This window comes from Mytilus galloprovincialis, chromosome 13 (assembly GCF_965363235.1).
Source record: "Mytilus galloprovincialis chromosome 13, xbMytGall1.hap1.1, whole genome shotgun sequence".
NCBI classification, from domain to species: Eukaryota; Metazoa; Mollusca; class Bivalvia; order Mytilida; family Mytilidae; genus Mytilus; species Mytilus galloprovincialis.
Genome location: NC_134850.1, coordinates 30,951,821 through 30,974,548, shown reverse-complemented (window position 1 = coordinate 30,974,548; position 22,728 = coordinate 30,951,821). Strand labels below are relative to the sequence as shown.

Genomic DNA, 22,728 nt, shown 5'->3' with positions numbered 1-22,728 from the left:
TATGACAACACTTGGCTCAATATTACATTGGCCAACGAAATTTCACCCTTTGAATTTTTGGAGATGAGTAATTGTTTTGGGCCCTTTATACCTTGCTGGTTGGTGTGAGCCATGAGGCTCCATGTTGAAAACCATACCTTGACCTATAATGGTTTACTTTTATAAATTGTGACTTGGATGCAGAGTTGTCTTATTGGCACTCATACCACATCTTTCTATAGTTATTCAGTAGAACAAAACTGAAGGATCCCGAAATGTTTCAAAAACAGAAAGTAAAATGGAGTGTTGTCAGATCCTTAGTAATGTAAGCAAGGTGTAAACAGAGCATCTGTATTTTAATCAGCTTGACCATTTTAATGTCGACCCATAAGAGATAACTGAGTTTAACACATTCCTAACAATTTATATTCCTGTGACTGGCACTTGTTATCTCATAGTGTATTTTCTGTGTGATATGCATTGGCTTTCGGTTTTCTGGTTGCACTTCAGTGTTTCTGTTATTGCGTTGTTTTCCTCAGTTTTAGTTTGTAACCCGGATTTGTTTTCTGTCAATCGATTGATGACTTCCAAATAGCGGTTAAAATCAGTTAATTATTAGCTGGAAAATCTGAACTTCAAAGAAAGACAAGAGTGTACACGCTGAGTTGTCTCGCCTTCTTTAATAATCATTGATATTATGTTGATATTCTTAGATATAAAGCTTTATTACAACTGTCACATACACTTAACATTAATCAAGAAAACTAAACATTGACCAATGAACAATGAAAATGAGGTCAAGGTCAGATGAACCATGCCAGGCAGACATGTACAGCTAACAATTCTTCCATACAACAACTATAGTTGACCTATTGCTTATAGTTTAAGAAAAACAGACCAAAACACAAAAACTTAACACTGAGCAATGAACCGTGAAAATGAGGCAAAGGTCAAATAAAATCTGCACAACTGACATATAGATCATAAAATATTTCCATGTACCACATATAGTTGACCTATTGCATATAGTATCAGAAAAAAAGACCAAAACTCAAAACTTAACTTTGACCACTGCACCATGAAAATGAGGTCAAGATCAGATGACACCTGCCAGCTAGACAAGTACACCTTAAAATCATTCCATACACCACATATAGAAGACCTATTGCATATAGTATAAGAAAAACAGACAAAAACACAAAAACCTAACTATAACCACTGAACGGAAACTTCGTAACATGAGGCATCTATATACAAAGTATGAAGCATCCAGGTCTTCCATCTTCTAAAGAAGTTAGCTAATGCCGCCGCCCTAGCCGCTGTAACCGCTGCATCACTATTCCTATGTCAAGCTTTCTGCGAAAAAAACTGAGTGAGATCAGGATTTTTGTAAGGGCTAGAAAATCCTGAACTTTATAAATGAAAAAAAAACAAAAGAAAGAAGCAAAGCAAGACAGCTTTATTATTACAATGACTTGAAGCCTTTTAAGCATTGGTCACAATACACTATAATCAATATTTTAGAGTTGCTATATGGCAACTGTTTAGCCAAAGAATATCAAGCAGTAATACACCAATACATATATATCTACCAGTATATAATATTTACAACAATATTTCAACAATCATGATATTATGATATTATTATTATTTATGATCCTTAATGAAGTGAAGCTACACTTGAGACACTCTTAATAAAAGGGGGGTGCATCTATAAGTAGTTAATTGGTGATATTAATTTATTTTAAAAATTTCTATTTTCTTATAAATCTGAATGAAAATGTAAACTTTTCTGATGTTAATGAAATTAAAAAAAAAAATACTTGCTTTCCTCATTACAAAACAATAAAGGGATTTTTTTTTTTACTGCCTTATGTATAAGTTTAGAAAGTGTCAAATGAACAATATTGAGATAATGTAAACCAAATTATTTTTGGTGAATACTTTATTTTGTGTTTTAGCCTTTACTATTCAAATTTGTGATTTTCAAATTTCATTAATGTAGTTAGACAAAGAAAAGATCCCAGTTTTTAATTTTCGCAACTATTTCAACTGGACTTATTTTTATTCTCGCAATAAACAGCATGCAGAAATTAGTTGGTTTACAGTAATTAATTCAGAATGAATGCTATTGACATAAGATTATCTCCCTTTTTCTACAATGAGAATGAAAAATATGATGAAAAAATATTGACAATTATTCATGAAAAAATTACAATTTAAATCTTAAAAAAAATATATATGATTAAAAAGAGATGATACAGTGACCCATCAACATAAAAAATCCCAATGACATCTTCTGAAATAAGTTTCTATGGATACCTCTCATGTCAAACACATTGTTTACCATGCTTTATGGATTACTAGGGTCATGAAACATGATTGAAATAAGAGCATCATGGTAATATTCAGAAACTAATTAACATTAAAAGTCAAAATTGATTTCTACTAATTTTCAATTATAAATGATATTTTAATGATAAATTGAAATTTCATACCATTAAGCTGCAGCAAATGCCCAAAATAATGTACAGAGGCAGATATAGGGGTGAGGGGCCCTTTTATGGGATGTAATGTGGTTGATTACTTAGGGAATCACTGAAGCATGACTGGACTGGACCCTGTCTTAGACAATCAGTGCCCCCACCCCCTTTTTTCTGGATCTGCCAATAATGTATATCATATATTTATATAGTAACTCATTTTTCTACAGCTAATATTATTAAAGATGTTTGTATATTCAAATTGATAATTTACACATTTCAAAATAATAAGAAACCCATTTGTAAAATAAGAAAATCTAATCCATCAAAAAGTTTTGCGTTGAAAAAAATCTTAAACTATGAACAGAACTACCCTATATTAAAACCCAAAAGACAGTCAAGTATAATTTCATATACATGTATCAAGAACAAGAGGCTGAAAAAGAAAAGAGTAAAGAAGGTAAAATTAGCCAACTTTGTTTAAAAATGAGGTTCTTTAATTCATATTTCTCAGGAAACCACCTCCCATTAACTCTTGGAATCACTCCTGAGAATTGTTAGGGGGAAAAAATTATCATTGGTCAACTCAACTTGATTGTTTTTCCCCCTTTTGCCATACTGGCTCAAGTGAGATGACCAACTATAATCTTTAATCAAGTACACTTTAAACTGCCAAAAACTTAAATAAAATATAATTGAACGTTATTTTACGATTTTTTCCTTTGATCTCACTGACTGATAATTACCTTTCTCAGTACAGTAGAAAGATATGAAAAATTATCGCTAGAAATTCTGAGGACCATTCCGTTGTCAATGTATACATCAACGCTGTCATAGACATAATAACGATTAACAAATTATCATTGGTCAACTCAACTTGATTGTTTTTCCCCCTTTTGCCATACTGGCTCAAGTGAGATGACCAACTATAATCTTTAAATAAAATCAAAACAGATCATTCATCTAAGGAAATGAAGATTTAGGTGCCGCTTTTCTAATTTATTTTTTGGAATTATCTATTTGTGGTCTAATTCGTCGGAGTAAAAAATTAAATAAAAAAGAAAAGTTTTGAAAATAAAGTGTAATTGCTCTGCACACAGAAATGTGATAAGAAAAAAATATACAATAATAACAAAGTTATTTTTTTCTATCTATATTTTCTATATTTTTTGTACATTTGTGACCCCAATAATGCAAAAAATACACACACACATTATATACATAAGACAATGAACAAACTTATAAAAAGTTTTGATTTCATAAATGCACCAATTTAAGTTCTTAACAAAAACGAATAACCTAAACAATGAAATGTGAGTAATAAAAGTACTGAAAAGTTATATAATAATGATAGCACCATCTAGAATGTTGCATTATGGATAAAAAAAACATGACATTTTTCATTAAATAATGCAATCATCACATCAACTATAGCACTAAAAAATTAGATTCTGGATTTTTTTCTGTATGAATATTTTTTTTTTATAAATTCTACCGAAATATATCTGGGGTTTTTTTTTTGTAATTTAATTACACTCAGGCAGTTTTTCTAAGTGGATAAAATTTGAACCTGTCTACTGCACTGATAAAAACTCTTGTGAAAAAGAAGGTGCATGTAGCCTAATTTACTAAATACAAATTCATAATGGAATGAATAAGAATAATAAAACCGGGGGAAAAAAATCACATGCAATTTGTCTCAAAGACTATAACTATTTACAGGAAATATACATATATTATGATATCTATCAACAGATTAAAACCATTTAGAAATTAAATGTCACACCTCAATTTTAACAATTTTATTAAAGAATTCATTAATGATGTCTGCAATTCAATTAACCAATCAATTCATTGCATTTTATATCTGTAATTCAATTAACCAATCAATTCGTTGAATTTTAAGTCTGTATTTCAATTAACCAATTAATTCATTGAATTTTAGGCCTGTAATTCAATTGTCCAATCAATTCATGATATGTGCCTTTTAGTTCGTTTAAACATATTAATTCATAGTGGATTGAGAAACAAGTTATTGCAACTTTGTAGTGTCTTGCAAACAATTAATCAAAATTTAACTTTAAGGTGGATTTTTCTTATAGTGGCATGTAAGCCTATTGTTTAAATGACTTGGAAACACATTAAACCATCATAATCCTGTGGAACTGTGCAAAAAGGTGACTCATGACGAAAATGATGTTCCAATACTTAAAACTGCAATAATTTGATGCTAATGGTATCTAAACTAATTATCACCATAAATATATCATTCAGGAAAAAGGTGTTAGCATAGAAATTAACATGATTCTTTAAAAGGTTGAGAAGTCAAGGTCAAATACGAATATTAAAGAGTTTAATTTTGTGGTACTTAATTGTTAATTCAGCTGATATTTTATAAGTGAGAATGAACATAATTTTTATTCAGATAAAAGTTTACACATATTTAATGAAACCCAATGCGTTGCTGTCTTATCTATTAAAGATGTTAATTTATTCAGAAAATGGAAAATATAAACTTAAGTACCCAAGCTGTTTCTTGTGCACTTACGATGAACTTTAATTTTGTCTTACAGATGACCTTTTCATTAAAATGACTGGATTTTATCTGAATATTAAACTGATTCATGTTTTTAAAACATCAATAATCTTTTTTATAAATTATGATAAAGTCTAACAAAACATAGATTTATAAATCTGTAAATTATACAATTAAATAAATGTTACTGTACAATTATATAATTTTTTATAGTAGGTATGACTTTTTCCTTAAAAAATATAATAAATATTTTTTTATATATTTATAATGGCAAAAGAGTTCAACATTTATGTCAAGCAGTCTTCTTGAATAGCCTGTGAATAGGTGAAAATTACAAAATAATGGGTTTAGAATTCTGTGAAATGATTCTACTGGATTTCTAGGAAAATTTGAACACTACTTAAAATGTTGTGAAGTTTCTTAGTTTACATTCTGATATCAATGATGTTTCCAAATGCTAATCTTTTAAGGTGGTACCTAACACTACAGGGAGATAACTCTGTAAAGTCAGCTAAACGTTTTAATTACGTTGTGTTGTAAAAGGAATATTAAGCTTATCAATGATCAAAATTGGTGTTTGTCAAATTGCTATATAACCAGTATAATTTTTCTGGCAAAACGGTTGGTTCAAAAAATTTTAAATTTTTATATTTTTGTTAAAGTGTCAAAGTTAATACTTTGACAAAATTTTATGAAAATTAAACGAGCCAAATTGATTTTAGTGAAAGTGTTGGGTACCACCTTAAAAATAACCCTAAATATGCTTTTTATGGTGACTCTAATTTGCTATGGTGTGCCTGATGCTAAGAAAAGCTCTTACTGAAATATAAGATTCAGTTTTCTTACTTTTTAATCCTGCATTCGGTTCCGAATTATTCCGTACAAAATTTTAAAAACTTCATCAAAAAGAATAGTTAAGATAAATAATCAATTATATTGATTACATTTTGATAGATCTTAAGTTGATATTCAACAAAAAATCATGCTGGCACATTCTATGAAATGGACCAGGAACCAGTTTTCATATGATATGAAAGCTTGTAACAACACTAAGTGATGTGGCATATATGATTTTAGACAGTATAAAAAGACAACTTATAATATTGTCAACCTACTGTGAATAAAATAAAACTTACATTTAATATAAACTTTATAATCTGTCGAGTCAACAGGCATTCGCATAAATATAAACATCGTAAACAATTTATACAATATATTTAAGGACATCCATTTATAAATAAGTACTTTTTCTCAATTCTAATGACCAAAAAATCAAATTAAAGATATCATTTATATTTTTGAAAATGCACCAAAATTAAATAGATATCTTTTTTAATAAAAATAATTAACGGCAAATTTTTTTATAAAAAACTTTTTGATTTTCATCAAGTTTTCCTTTTTTAAATGAAAGTTCAATGTATTATATTTTGTAGCATTAAACATTCATTCAATATTTCCTCAAGGCACAATTTAAATTAGATTGTAAGAAAAAAGTATGCGTTCATAAATGACACCGATTCTAATGAGCAAAATATACGTAAAAGAACAAAGATTACAATATCTATTTTATAGTTATACATTCAAACACTACTTCTAATAAAAATATCTATCACAATAACATTACGCTAGTCTTGAGGCGCTAGCACTTCCTGTCGTTGTAAATGAAGGCATCTGCTGAGATGCATAATTTTTTATTGACTGCAGACTTAATAGGCTGTTGGCCAGTAACTGGTTTTCATGTCGATTTATAGATGAATTGAAAGTTCTTTCTTGAGCATCAGGTTTACGGAAGCTAAAATGATCGTACGGACCAATATAACTCCGTGGGGTCATCGATGATATATGCGGTAACGATGGATTAGTGGATAGATGGTTGTTTCCGTAAGGAAATGTGCCTCCGGATGAGCTGACCATATTACTAGGAAACTGGGGAATCGGCATAAAAGCTGAATTCATTTTCCCACAATGTGCTGATCCTTCTTGAGACCTATCTGGGATGCGTTCAGCAATTCTACAGAACTCGGCCTCTATGGAATGCTCCGATGGCTCAGTTTTGATTGAGCGTGGGGGTCCCATTTTGTTATTGTCTTGAGCATGTTTGCCCATATGCCTTGTAAGATAAGTTTCCTGTGTATAAGACTTTCCACACAGATGACAAATATGTGTTTTTAAATGTTTAGTTTCTGAATGTTTAGGGATATGTTCTCTCAAACCTTGCTCACTGTTGAAGCACTTGTAGCAGCTGTTACAACGGAACGGTTTATCGGTCATGTGCGATCTTGAGTGTGACTGAAGATTGGACAACTGGGAGAAGGCTTTTCCACAACCAGGACTCATACATTTGTATGGTTTTTCACCGGTATGTGTTCTGATGTGCTGTTGTAGATGAGAGAGCTGGGTAAACTTTCGCTCACAGATATCGCACTTGTATGGTCTGATGCCTGCAAAATAAAACAATACAGTAAATAATATAGCAAATTCTAAATACTGTGGAATCATGAATATTCATTGGATACTAATTTTTGTGGATTTCAGGGGTACAGGAGAACCACTAATTTAAATGTTCAAAGAATTACAAATTGTCTACAAGAATGTATGCAGACGTTGCTAAAAAAAAAAAACGAATTAAATATCCACGAATATGCAAGTTTTCCTCAATCAGGGAAAATTGGTACCCCCAAAACTAAATGGATTCACAGTATCATAATTATTGGGTGCAAAAATATTGTGATAATTTTGACTGCATCTCATGAACATTAAGATATGAACAACAACCTAAACAGAGGATATTCCTTTTATAATACAACATCTTCCTAAAAGCCTAAATTGATCATTTAGCAAATATAATCTATATTGACAGTTATATATTCGTTAATACTTTTAAGTTCACATTCTCAGATATGGTCTCCAAACGATTAAACAGTTTTGTTAATAAAGAACACATACTGTTAACAAACAAGTTCATTGCTGTGAACGATTATGTAGTAAACATCCTGTTATCATAAAAGTTTGCTACCACTTTAAGGTAAAGATCATTGTAAGGGGATAATATATTAATTAAGGAGTGGGGTTGGTGAAGAGGGGTTTTTAGATTGTGTTTTTTTTTTCGTTTTTATTAAAAATGTGTCAAAATAATACAGCTGCTGTATAAAATAAATTTACTGCAAATAAATCTTTAAATATATTAATATATGATAAATATGTAGCATTTGTTACTGGTGACGAAAAAGTGAAAATTTGTTTTTGTTTGTCTCTAAGGGATGAAAAAAGGTGTAGGTAACTAACTTTCAAATCTTTCGAATGAGTTTTAAAGGCAGTCTACAAAAACTAAACAAATCCTAAAAAACATGAAACCCTTTCTATTCAAGAACCTGATAAAAGAAAAATTCTTTCAACTAATTTTGTGAACTAGACTTAGAAGTATTGTTTCAGCACAGTATTGTTAATTTAGAGTTTATAAGTCAAATGGCAGGTGCTCTTTGGGGGGGGGGGGGGGAAATTAAATCAAAAAAATCAAAAATATTAAGAGTGTTGGAGATAGTTTGCTTAAGTGCCCCACCTTATCAATCCCAGATTCTTTAATATAGAGTTTATAAGTTCATATACTATGTACATAAATTAACATGGTCCTTATAGCAGATGTTCCTGGGAAAACTTTGAAGAAATATAAAATAAAAAAAATAAATTCAAAAATATTAGGAAAGGTGCAAAGAGGCTGCTCAGTGCTCAACCTTGCAAAAAATTCAAGGTCAATATTGAAGGACAAATACAACCCTGACTTTGAATAATTTTTTTTATCTATTACAAGACAAAAACCATCATCAATTGGTACGCTGCATAAATTTCTTCAATGCTTTTTAAATTAAAGATCTCTGAACCTCTACCGATATTACAATAGGTGATTTCGTTTAACATGTAGCTACATTGTATGAAGTGGTCTGTGCAACATTAAAGGGAACAAATTCAGTAGGAAAATTTAAGCAATAGAAAGCCCTTTGATGTTACATAACGTATTCGAACATTATCAATATGGGATCAAATTAAATGTAATTTTTGAACAATTAACAAATTAATGGCAGTAGCAGTAATGTACATTTCTGAAAATCTACTTAATCATGCCCCTAATGCTAGCAAAGAAAAATTATCAAATTTCTAAAGAACAAACAGTAGTTTTAATTTTTATAAATATGAACACAAAATTATCTTGAGCTGAATCATTTTCTTATTGATATGAAAATTCAAAAAATACTTTCAGATTTCAATAGAACAAACACTTGGTTTTTTTTTTTTAAATACGAAAATAATATTTTTTTGAGCTGAATCATTTTCTAATTGATGTAAAAACATATTAAGTTTTATCATCCAAGAGGCTAAGAATTTTCTTGCCTTGGAGCTCTAAATCATTGTATTAAAATTATAAGTTTTAGAAAATATATTCTAGACTAGCTAATGACATTTGCATTGAAGATTAACACTTTTAGTACATAAAGAAGAAATATTCACAATAAACAGTCTTAAATCGATATTATTATGTAATCTTAGTGTCTAAACATGACTTTATTACACTTGAATAGAAAAGCAACTTTGCATATATAATATAAATCTGTGTAGTTTTGTTCTCTTTATTTCGCTGTTAATAAGTATTTGATGAAAGTGCAAATGTCCTATAACAGATGGAATACAGAAACTGCACATTTTTACACATACTTGTTTTAATAAATAAACAAACTGAAGTCCAGATTAAAAAAACAACTTGTTTATTTCTTCACAAGGCTCTTTTCTATCAATAAAACAGTCTCTTGAAGCATAACCAAAAATCCTATTTGTTTTCAAATATTAATTTTTCATTTGAAGGAATTACATATCGTATTTTGAAAGGAAATAAAGACTACCACTGGAAAGTTAGAGCTAAAAGGATAGGGACAGAAAATTAACCTTGCAACAGGCCACATATGGACCCATTACAGAATTTTTTGCAAGTGTTTTTAAACTGCAGAGATCCTGGCACAGAAGATGTCCTATCACATGACATAACCTACCAGCATGTATCCTGTTGTGTTGCGAGAGATATGAAGAATTAGCAAAGCATTTCTGACACTGTGGACATCTGTATGGTTTGGTCTCTTGTCTGTGTAACTGTTGGCTGTGTATCAACATGTCCGACTTGGTGTTAAATACCTGAAAATAGAATTTGAATATATCACTACTGAGCTAGCTATAAAACTAGGTTTAATCTGGGAACAGTTTATATGTTCCTGGTTAAATCTACATAAGAAAATGCCTATACCAAGTCAGGAATATGGCAGCATTTGATATGTGTTTGAGCTTTTTTTAGTTTTGCTATTTGATTAGGGACTTTCCTTTTTAAATTTTTCTCAGAGTTCGGTATTTTTGTGATTTTACTTTTGAACGAGTATCAACATGTGGGATATTGAGGAAATTGTGTGGATTCATCATTATTCATTGTGTACCAATTTTCATTCATAATGTTTTAATGATTATAATTTTAAACTATTCTGAAGTACATGTAATGCAACCTTAACAAATGAAAATTTTTGAAATGGTCCAATATATACCGTTTCATTTTCTAGTTAGGCACCAATCAAGGCGGGTACACCCAAATCTTAGAAAAAAACCAACAACCCCACAATATATTTTTTTTAATTAAATAAAAGTGCCCTTCAAACCCCCCAAATCGGACTTGAATGGTTGTTGTTTTTTAAAAGCATAATGCATGTGATTAAGTATGCAGTTCAAGATTACGTATAGACTGTGCCCACTGTGGGTTATTATCACTTATGTTTTAAGTGCAGCTTAGTGGAAGGTATTGCATTATTTTCTGAGCCAAATAGCACTTTAAAGGGTTGTTTTTTTAATGAGAAAAAAACAAGATTTTTGTTAATATTGTTGGTTTTCACAAAATTCTTGTGACTGAGTATGCAGTTCAAGATTACTTATAGACTGTACCCACAGTGGGTAACTATCACTTATGTTTTAAGTGCAGCCTAGTGGAAGGTATTTCATTTTTTTTCTGGGCCAATTAGCACTTTAACAGTGAAAATGAGTTTGTTTTTTTTAAATGAGAAAATAACAAGATTTTTTTTGTTGATATTGTGCCAAATAGTACTTGAAAGGTTGTTGTTTTTTTAAAAACATATAGATTGTCACAAAATTCATGTGACTGAGTATGGGGTTCAAGATTATTTATAGACTATGTCCACTGTGGGTAATTATCACTTAGGTATTTTCTGCAGGCCTATGGAAGAATTTGCATTATTTTTTGTGCCAATAAGCACTTTAAAGGTTTGTTTTTTATAAATGAGAAAAAATACAAGTTTTTTGTTGATGTCACACAAAAAAGTGTGACCGAGTATGCAGTTCAAGATTATTGATAGACTGTGTCCACTGTGGGTAATTATCACTTAGGTATTTCTTGCACCTCAGTTGGAATGCATTTAATATTTTCTGTGCCAAATAGTACTTGAAAGGTTGTTGTTTTTAAAAACATATATATAGATTGTGACTGAATATGCAGTTCATGAATACTTAAAGACTGTGTCCACTGTGGGTAATTATCACTTGTGTATTTTTCTGCCAATTAGCACTTGTTTTTTAAATGAGATAAAAAAAAATATTTTTTTTTGTTGATGTTATAGTTTGTCAAAAAATTTCAGATGTACTTTAAAATCTTCCTTACAAACACACAACAACGAGACATGATTTCGGTTTGATGCAAACAGAATTAAAGTAAAGGCCTGTGTCCATTGGACACAGATGATGCCCCCACAGCTTTTTCTTCATAGTACATGTTCATTATCATTTCACAACACATTTTTTTTTCTAAGTTCAATTTCAATTAAGAAAGTATGAAGACTTGTGTCATCTTTAAATGTAATGAGTAATGAACACAAAACAATGAGTACAATTCACCCTTGAAAAGAGCAAATTGTATAATGAAAAGCAACATATATTGGTCTTTTCATTCCAATGCAAAATTGTATATGATCTCAATCCCATGTCAAAAGATTCTTTAACAGCTAAACAACATTTGTTTTAATTTAAAAAAAAAATTAAATCATTGCATGAACAATAAAGGATGGTGATTCAATCAGACAATTTAGTTTAAGTCTACTTTAAAATAAACATTTAAGTATTTCCCAAGAGCACTTATTCATTCTGAATTTTGCTAAAAATAGACCTTTCCCATTTCTGAAATCTATGGATATTCTATCCGATTTAACAACAAATTTGAAAATGTTAATTGAAAAATAAATCTTTCTATTTTGCACATAAATTCATAGATTGCAAATGCAAGTATTATCATAAATCCTTCATAAAACCCACAATCTTTTTGTTATCTCCCTTTTAAAACAAAATGAACAAATCACAACTAAAATGTATAAATTCTCCTAAAGCGGAATTTCCCATGATTTGAGAATTGTCATTAATATAAAAACACAAGTCACTAATTTGAGTGATCATAGCGAGCATTGCATAACATAATAGTGTTACATAATATTGGATTTGTCAATCAATAGCATGTATCGCTATGTACCATGATAGTACATCTGTATCCATAGAAAATTTGAAGTACATGTATTGCCTGATTGTAGCCAAATTTTAAATCAAATGTGGTGAAATTTAATAAATGCTAGTGGATAATTATTATCTGTCTTTGTCACTTAAATATTCATAGAACTTATAATACTAGAGGCCCTAAAGAGCCTGTGTCGCTCACCTTGGTCTATGTCCATATTAAACAACAGACACAGATGAATTCATGACAAAATTGTGTTTTGTGATGGTGATGTGTTTGTAGATATCACTTTACTGAACACTCTTGCTTTAAACAATATATCTATCTATAATGCACTTTGACCAGTAGTTTTTCAAATTTAAATTGTTAAAGTTGACTAAAAAGAGCAATAACTCCTTAAGGGGTCAATTGGCCATTTTGCTCATGTTAAACTTATTTGTAGATCCTACTTTGCTGAACATTATTGCTGTTTTAAGTTTATCTCTATCTATAACAATATTCAAGATAATAACCAAAAATGGCAAAATTTCCTTAAAATCACCAATTCAGAGGCGGCAACCAAACAACTGATTGTCCAATTCATCTGAAAATTTCAAGGCAGATAGATCTTGACTTGATAGACAATTTTTACCCATGTCTGATTTGCTCTAATTGCTTTGGTTTCAGAGTAATAAGCCAAACTCTACATTTTACTCCTTATGTTCTATTTTTAGCCATGGGGGCCATCTTGGTTGGCTGGCCGGGTCATCGGACACATTTTTTAAATTAGATACCCAAATGCTTATTGTGGCCATGTTTGGTTAAATTTGGTCCAGTAGTTTCAGAGGAAAAGATTTTTGAAAAAGATTACAAAAATTTAAGAAAAATTGGTAAAATTGACTATAAAAGGCAATAATTCCTTAAGGGCTCAACTGACCATTTTGGTCATGTTGACTTATTTGTAGAACTTACATTGCTGAACATTATTGCTGTTTATCTCAATCTGTATATAATAAAATTCAAGATAATAACCAAAAACGGCAAAAATTCAGGGGTGGTAACCCAACAAACGTTTGTCCGATTCATCTGAAAATTTCAGGGCAGATAGATCTTGACTTGTTAAACAATTTTACGCTGTGTCAGATTTGCTCTAAATGCTTTGGTTTCAGAGTTATAAGACAAAATCTACATTTTACCCATATGTTCTATTTTTAGCCATGGCGGCCATCTTAGTTGGCTGGCTGGGTCAACGAACACATTTTTTAAACTAGATACCCCAATGATGATTGTGGCCAAGTTTGGTTAAATTTGACCAAGTACTTTCAGAGGAGAATATTTTTGTAAAAGTTAACAGACGCAGCCGGACGCCAGACAACGGACGCAAAGTGATGAGAAAAGCTCACTTGGCACTTCGGACCAGGTGAGCTAGTAATATATAAAAAAAAGATTGAAACAATTGCAAAATATTGAAGAGTACAAAACTTCTCCATACAATGCACATTTATTATCTGCAGACACCCTGGCAATAACTCTTATATAGTTTTTTGTACTTACAAGAAATGATATGAGATTGTTTACAATGCAATTTTTCATATAATTTCTATTTCCAAGGGAAGTAACTCCTTTGAAACTAGTTGATCAGTACTGATTTTTGAACTCAACTTTTGACATAAAATTCATAAAAGTCTTGCAAAGAAGGTTATAGCAACATCAAAGACCCTATGCACGAGGCTCTGGATGGGGAAATCTTAGATCCTGTATTCTTTTATATTTTGGAACATATTTTTATTTTGTCCCTGATTCTCTATTCTTTATATTTATCCCCAAATATTTTCTATTTTTTAATCATTCAGTCTATTTTTCTGTTATTTGTCATTTTCTGTTGTCCCATTATTCTCCTTTTTGAAAAACCCTTCCAGAACCTTCTCCATTTCTTTTAAAAGCATTATTCTTTGATATTTAACATTTGTTTGATCAGGTTAAACACAATTCTGTTATCCTTTCTTACAAAATCAAAATGCTTAGTTTTATTGGTAGGAAAAACAGGATGCCTAGGGTAATATTTTGACCTTCAAAGAGAGGCTGAAACAGACAGAAAAGCCGGTAAAACTGAGAACACAGAAAAATCTCTTATATCAAAAAAGCTTGAAAACATAAAAAAAAATCTGATTCCATTAAATAAATATAATTTTTGTACTCCATAACCAAATATTATAGGACTTTCCTACCACAAATGAGTTTTTTGGAAGGGAGATAACTTTCATCAAAAGAATTCAGCTTGTTACAAATTACTGATACAGTGCACCTTGACTGCTATCAGTTAATATAAGTAAAAGATGGAGTGCATGTTGCCTATTTTCAACCTTGTATAAAAGAGAGATTGAGTGAAAATTAAAAATGTTTTCTAGAATTTAAAATGAATTTCGTAAAATATGTGTACCGTACTTGGCCATGTATAGTACCCAGTTATGTAGAGTACATAACCCCAAAAATTATTTAAAAAAAAAAAGTAGTAAAATTAAGGTGAATAACTATTTCATTTATGTTACCATGACATTATAATTACCTGGTCGCACATTTTACACTGATAAGTTTTGCCAGGTTTATGGTTGATATTATTAGGTTTAACTGGCTGTGGTACAACTAATGGGGTATTAGTTGGTGTAGATGGACTGCTAAGACTGCCAGAGTTGCTACGGAAACTGCCTGTGCTACCAGTACTCCCATGGCGTAAAACTCCTGGTGGCTCATGATTTGTCATTTCGGAATTGATGTTTCCTATAAAAAGAAAGCAAGTAAAATATTAAATGAAAATCTGATCTTTTTAATTAAATCTAAGTTTCCTGTAAAAAATGGTTAACAATCATACACTGATCTATATAAATATGTTGTGTCCTCAATTATGTTCATTAAAGTTATATTATTTTGCTCATAAAACTTTATTTACTTATATAATATAGAGAACTATTCTAACAGTACTCAACAAAAATTGTCAGTTATTTTACAATGTAGGCATCAAAATTCAGTTAGAAAAACAAAATGTTACAGGAATTCTGTAAGAACAAATCATTCTTTCAAGCGTACTGTATGGACTATTCATTCTTACATGAATACTCTGAGAACTGTGCATTCTTACAGGAATACTCTGAGAACTGTGCATTCTTACATGAATATTCTGAAAAGTATCAAATCTTACAGGAATACAGTGAGGCCTATTCATTCTTACAGGAATACTGTGAGAACAATTCATTCTTAGATGAATTCTGTGAGAACAATTCATTCTAAGATGAATTCTGTGAGGTCTATTTGGTACTTACAGGAATAATGTGAGAACTATTCATTCTTACAGGAATTGATTATTCTGTAAGATCAATCTATTCTTTCAAGAATACTGTGTGGCCTATTCATTCTTATAGGAATACCATGAGGCATATTCATTCTTATAGGAATACCATGAGGCATATTCATTCTTATAGGAATACCATGAGGCATATTCATTCATATAGGAATACCATGAGGCATATTCATTCTTATAGGAATACCATGAGGCATATTCATTCATATAGGAATACCATGAGGCATATTCATTCTTATAGGAATACCATGAGGCATATTCATTCTTATAGGAATACCATGTGGCCTATTCATTCTTATAGGAATACCATGAGGCATATTCATTCTTATAGGAATACCATGAGGCATATTCATTCATACTGGAATACTGAAAGAACTGTTCATTCTCACAGGAAACTGTGAGAACTATATATTCTTACAGGAATAATGTGAGAACTGTGAGAACTATGCATTCTTACAGGAATACTGTGAGAACTGTAAGAACTATGCATTCTTACAGGAATACTGTGAGAACTGTAAGAACAATGCATTCTTACAGGAATACTGTGAGAACTGTAAGAACTATGCATTCTTACAGGAATACTGTGAGAACTGTAAGAACTATGCATTCTTACAGGAATACTGTGAGAACTTTTCATTCCCACAGTGATACTAGACTACACATGTATACAATAAATTTCAAACTTGTAATGTAATAAATAAAATCTATGAAAGAATCAATCTTCAAGATTTAAAACAAACATATTCTTTAAATGCATGTGCATTTGTTTAATAAGAAAAGCAAAAAATCAATAATTTTAAGACAGATGTTACAATTCATTTACATGTCTGTCATAAAAACAACATATTGTGATAAGTAATATAAAAATCATTTTTCATGTTTTTGCTGCACATATTACTTGTATTAAAATAAAAAAGAACTTAAAATCGTACATTTGCGATTAAGTATACACTATTTATAAGCCTTTCTGTTGTACTTTATGGAAACAAAATCCATTTAAAACTTACAAATTGAGTAATAAATGCATATTACATGATTTTAATAATTTCATTTTAACAAATTTGTTTTATCTTTTACTTTGTTTCAAAACTTTGATAAAATTGTAAAATTACCCCAAATTAATAATAAAATCTAATTAAACTTTGAGTTAAATGACCCAGAATATTTCTATTTTTGTCTAAACATTTGTATCAAGTGTCTGTGCAAGTCATAATATTGATTGTTTTCCATTGAACCTAGTTAGGATTAATAAGACAGTTAAACTAGCTTGTACCCAGGCAAGACTAAGTCAGTCACTAAGCTGATGCCTGGTTAAAACTACTAGTTAGACAAACTAGCTTGAACCTAGGCAGGACTGAGATAGTCAACCTAGCTTAATTGCACTAGATTAAGACAAATAGTAAGACAGTCAACATAACTTGTATCTTGTAAATAATTAATATCAAGACAGTCAATCAGGCTTGTAACTAGGCAAGAACTAAGACTCAGACAGTTAAGCTAGCTTTAACATAGGCAAGACTAAAACACAGCCAGTCAAGCTAGCTTGTACCTAGGACAGAATTAAGACTTCGACTGTCAAGCTAGTATTTACATATGCAGGACTTGAGATAGTCAAGCTAGCTTGTACCTAGACAGGACTGCCCCATAACACCCATTTATTTTTTCATATAAGACTTAATAGCTCATGAAAGGTCATTTACCAAAATTTAAGAAGATTCTTGATTTTCTTTCTTTTGTTTTGAGACCCAAATAATACCAATGCAAATATAAAGTAAAAGTCTGAGTCAGCCTTTTCCCGCCATATTTTAAATCTCAAATATCTTGAAAAGGAGGTTCATGACCTATCAATATTTTTAGCTTATCTTTATCCTTAATTGATGCTCTACCATAAAGTATCAATTTTAATTTCTTAATTTCTTATTTTTTACCTAACCTCACCTAAGTAAATCCTTAAGGTAGTTTGGAGGAAGCAACACCATATGACAGAATGTGTTTATACTTTACCTAAATGAAGTTTTTACCAGGCTATTTTCAAAAATATAGTTAAAAGCAAAATCTTTGGTGTGGAGAACAGATTTGCTTAACTCCATATGCATCCATTCAATCTTGTATTTCAAGTTGTGACCTTGACCTTAAAACTAAGAAATCTTTTCTCCATACCCAAGAGTTTGACCCTAAATAGGGAAGATTGAATGCAAGGTTAAATCCCTATCCTGCCTTAACAGATGTCATGTTGACTAACTTGACTTGATCATATTCCTTAACCTTAAGCCTTTACCTTTAAATTATATTCAATCATAATATAATATAAAAAAAATCCAAATTATTTAAAAAAAAAATCAGTATTCTTAATTTGTCATCATGAGTATCTTTCTATGATAATTAAAAATTTGCACTGCCATAAAATAAATATATACAACATTGAAATTTGATTAACACTCAGACATTAATTTAATACCTTATTAGTAAATGACCTTGGAGAAAGGTGTTTTGACACCTAGGTTTAATAAATGTTTTTTTTACAGCTGATTTCCTAATGCATGTAAAGCAAGACTTTGGTGGGCTTGTTTGGTCTGTTTGTATATAAGTTAATTCAAGGTTTCTAATTAACATTGACATCTTCAAATAATATATAGGCATACTTTAACCTGTATACATTATATTTAAATTTAATTAGACGTTAACCTTATTACAATTGTACAATAAACGAACAAAGCAAACAAGCTAATCAAAGTATTGCTTTACATGCATTAGGAAATTAGCTGTAAACCACTTATTATGCATCTCATAGAACTCAGAATTTTAAAACAACGTTGTCATTTCTCCAAATTTGGAAATAGCAGAAATCCCCCACATCTGCAGTAAACCTAATAACATGGAGGGAAAAAAAAGAACTACGACTTTTTAAAATAATATATAAAAATTTCTCAGTCTTGCTAATTGTTCAACTTCTTATGAACTTTTCCTTGATCGCTTATGATTGTTTGACAAGTGCTTTGTAATAAAACTAAATTTTATTGCAGTTTTATTTTCTGCCATTAATCTCCTGTATGATTTGAGTTTTCCAAAAAATGATTACACATATTATTAACATAAAAAAAAATATTACAAAATATTTCCTCCAATTATAAGACATATTATATTGCTCCCAAAATACAACTTAAAACTCAGAACTATATGGTCTCATTATATTTCAAGACAAAACTGTTCTCGTACTAATACTCCTTATAAGATTAAACAATCATTTAGTGAAACGCAAGGGCACAGTTTATGCAGAATTACTGTGTGCGAAATTATTCAAAAACATGGTAAAAAAGGGCCAGCTTGACTTGTTCACCTACCAAAATACATTTTATCTCCACAAGAGAGAGGAGATATCATAAGTTATCTATGTCCATATAAATGTCTACAGATTTTACGAATTAATCTCCAGTCTTAGTCCAAATCTGGCAATTTAGTGGGGAAATTTTACCTCAAAGTGTAACATGAAAGCAATGTTTTTATTAGTATTTCAATTCTTTTATTGAAATTTTGGAATTTGACACATTTTTAACAAAAAATCAAGTTCACCTTCCAATCAATCAAAAAATCTACAGGCAAAATAATACCTCCCCCTGCAAAAACTGAGGAATAGGAACTCATCAATACTTGGCACATTCTCCTTGGCGACCATTTGTTCCATTTTAATTATTTTAACTTTACTACATAAAGCAGCACTAGATGACATTATTTTGATGACAAAGCATATTTTGCCCAGACAAACAAACCCAAGGACATATTCTATCTGAATATGACAGAATCTAATTGTCCTAATTTTACTCTAGATGATTATGAAATTTGTTCCAACCTATTTCATTGCATAATTAATTTCCTTTTTTTTAACAAAAAGATCAAAGTCAATGATGTTGGTTTTACCGATATAAAATATTTCATAGTTCAATACATTTATTATTATCATAATAGTTTCTCTGTACTATGGTTCATTTTTTTCAAATAGTTATATTATTATCATAATAGTTTCTCTGTACTATAGTTCATTTTTTTCAAATAGTTATTATTTGCCGTCAGGTTTTATTAGTATGCATTTTGTGCTGCCTTTGTCTTAATTAAAATTGTTAAATAATTTAATAGATATAATTTCACTATATCATATTTTTTTTATTTTCATACCTGCGGATGTTAACTCTTGATTCAGTGGCGGATCCAGGGGGGTTCCAACCCCCAGAACCCCCCCTTTTTTTTGGCCGATCAATGCATTTGAATGGTGAATGGGAGCATATAGTTGGAAACCCCCCCCCCCTTTTACTCTGGGTTGGGAACCCCCCTTTTTTAAAATGGCTGGATCCGCCACTGTGATTTTACTGTTGCAAACAGACCCTTTTAGGTGACTATATATATATAATTCAGATTTTACCCTCTCAAATTGTGGGACATTCTCACAAATCAAAATTAAAACCACAAACAAGTTACATTATCATTCATAATAGTATAACCATGACTTCATAATGCAAGAACTTTTAGTTTTAAGTCCAGCCTGTAAAGTTAGGGTGAGGAGCATATACCTTTTCTCCAGCCGAGGTTGTTGTTTATTTTAATGTCTAATAGTCTTTGCTTTTGGTTGTTCTCCTCTTATATTTAATGCATTTCCCTCAGTTTTAGTTTGTTACCCCGATTTTGTTTTTTGTCCATAGATTTACTAGATTTGAACACCAGTATACTACTGTTGCCTTTATTTATAGATCAAGAAAAATTTAGGTGTGCAGCATATGTGATGTCAACACGAAACTTTATCAATGAATACAAATTCATAATTCTTGTCAAAAGTATAGTTTGACCTTGATATCATGGCTGAATGATCACAATTTAGGTGGGGTGGTGGTGGTGGTGGTAGGGGGGGGGGGTGTCCGTTTGCTAATCAGAATTATTTATATTTTGTCATGTCAGAGCTTTTATCTATAGCTGACTAAACCATATGGGTTTTGCTTATTGTTGAAGGTACATAAACATTGTAATCTGTTGGATGGTTGTCTCATTGATAATGTACCACACCTCCTTGTTTTTATAAATATCATGTTAGGGAGCAACCATTTAACTTCAAGGGTAATTTTTGTCTATCATTTAGAGAGCAACCATTTAACTTCAAGGGTAATTTTTGTCTATCATGTTAGAGAGCAACCATTTAACTTCAAGGGTAATTTTTGTCTATCATGTTAGAACCATTTAACTTCAAGGGTAATTTTTGTCTATCATGTTAGAACCATTTAACTTCAAGGGTAATTTTTGTCTATCATGTTAGGGAGCAACCATTAAACTTCAAGGGTAATTTTTGTCTATCATGTTAGGGAGCAACCATTTAACTTCAAGGGTAATTTTTGTCTATCATGCTAGGGAGCAACCATTTAACTTCAAGGGTAATTTTTGTCTATCATGTTAGGGAGCAACCATTTAACTTCAAGGGTAATTTTTGTCTATCATGTTAGGGAGCAACCATTTAACTTCAAGGGTAATTTTTGTCTATCATGTTAGGGAGCAACCATTTAACTTCAAGGGTAATTTTTGTCTATCATGTTAGGGAGCAACCATTTAACTTCAAGGGTAATTTTTGTCTATCATGTTAGGGAGCAACCATTTAACTTCAGGGGTAATTTTTGTCTATCATGTTAGGGAGCAACCATTAAACTTCAAGGGTAATTTTTGTCTATCATGTTAGGGAGCAACCATTAAACTTCAAGGGTAATTTTTGTCTATCATGTTAGGGAGCAACCATTAAACTTCAAGGGTAATTTTTGTCTATCATGTTAGGGAGCAACCATTTAACTTCAAGGGTAATTTTTGTATAGATCATGTTAGAGAGCAACCATTTAACTTCAAGGGTAATTTTTGTCTATCATGTTAGAGAGCAACCATTTAACTTCAAGGGTAATTTTTGTATAGATCATGTTTGAACCATTTAACTTCAAGGGTAATTTTTGTCTATCATGTTAGGGAGCAACCATTAAACTTCAGGGGTAATTTTTGTCTATCATGTTAGAGAGCAACCATTTAACTTCAAGGGTAATTTTTGTCTATCATGTTAGAGAGCAACCATTTAACTTCAAGGGTAATTTTTGTATAGATCATGTTTGAACCATTTAACTTCAAGGGTAATTTTTGTCTATCATGTTAGAGAGCAACCATTTAACTTCAAGGGTAATTTTTGTATAGATCATGTTTGAACCATTTAACTTCAAGGGTAATTTTTGTCTATCATGTTAGGGAGCAACCATTTAACTTCAGGGGTAATTTTTGTCTATCATGTTAGAGAGCAACCATTTAACTTCAAGGGTAATTTTTGTCTATCATGTTAGGGAGCAACCATTAAACTTCAAGGGTAATTTTTGTCTATCATGTTAGAGAGCAACCATTTAACTTCAAGGGTAATTTTTGTCTATCATGTTAGAGAGCAACCATTTAACTTCAAGGGTAATTTTTGTCTATCATGTTAGGGAGCAACCATTTAACTTCAAGGGTAATTTTTGTCTATCATGTTAGGGAGCAACCATTTAACTTCAAGGGTAATTTTTGTCTATCATGTTAGAGAGCAACCATTTAACTTCAAGGGTAATTTTTGTCTATCATGTTAGGGAGCAACCATTAAACTTCAAGGGTAATTTTTGTCTATCATGTTAGAGAGCAACCATTTAACTTCAGGGGTAATTTTTGTCTATCATGTTAGGGAGCAACCATTTAACTTCAAGGGTAATTTTTGTCTATCATGTTAGAGAGCAACCATTTAACTTCAAGGGTAATTTTTGTCTATCATGTTAGGGAGCAACCATTAAACTTCAGGGGTAATTTTTGTCTATCATGTTAGAGAGCA

At 30.8% G+C, this 22,728-nt stretch overlaps 1 protein-coding gene across 4 annotated transcripts in view; it reads right to left on the bottom strand.

The window, feature by feature from the left end:
* Positions 1 to 1,423: 1,423 nt before the first annotated feature.
* LOC143056985 (uncharacterized) overlaps positions 1,424 to 22,728 on the bottom strand; it is a 139,073-nt gene continuing 117,768 nt past the window's right edge. For all 4 annotated transcript variants that reach the window (XM_076230200.1, XM_076230201.1, XM_076230202.1 and 1 more), the window contains 3 exons: positions 15,081 to 15,292; positions 10,038 to 10,176; positions 1,424 to 7,439 (listed from right to left, as the gene is read on the bottom strand). In XM_076230200.1, coding sequence (XP_076086315.1) covers positions 6,619 to 7,439; positions 10,038 to 10,176; positions 15,081 to 15,292 — 1,172 coding nt within the window. In that variant the 3' untranslated portion in view covers positions 1,424 to 6,618. The remainder of the gene's footprint in view (positions 7,440 to 10,037; positions 10,177 to 15,080; positions 15,293 to 22,728) is intronic.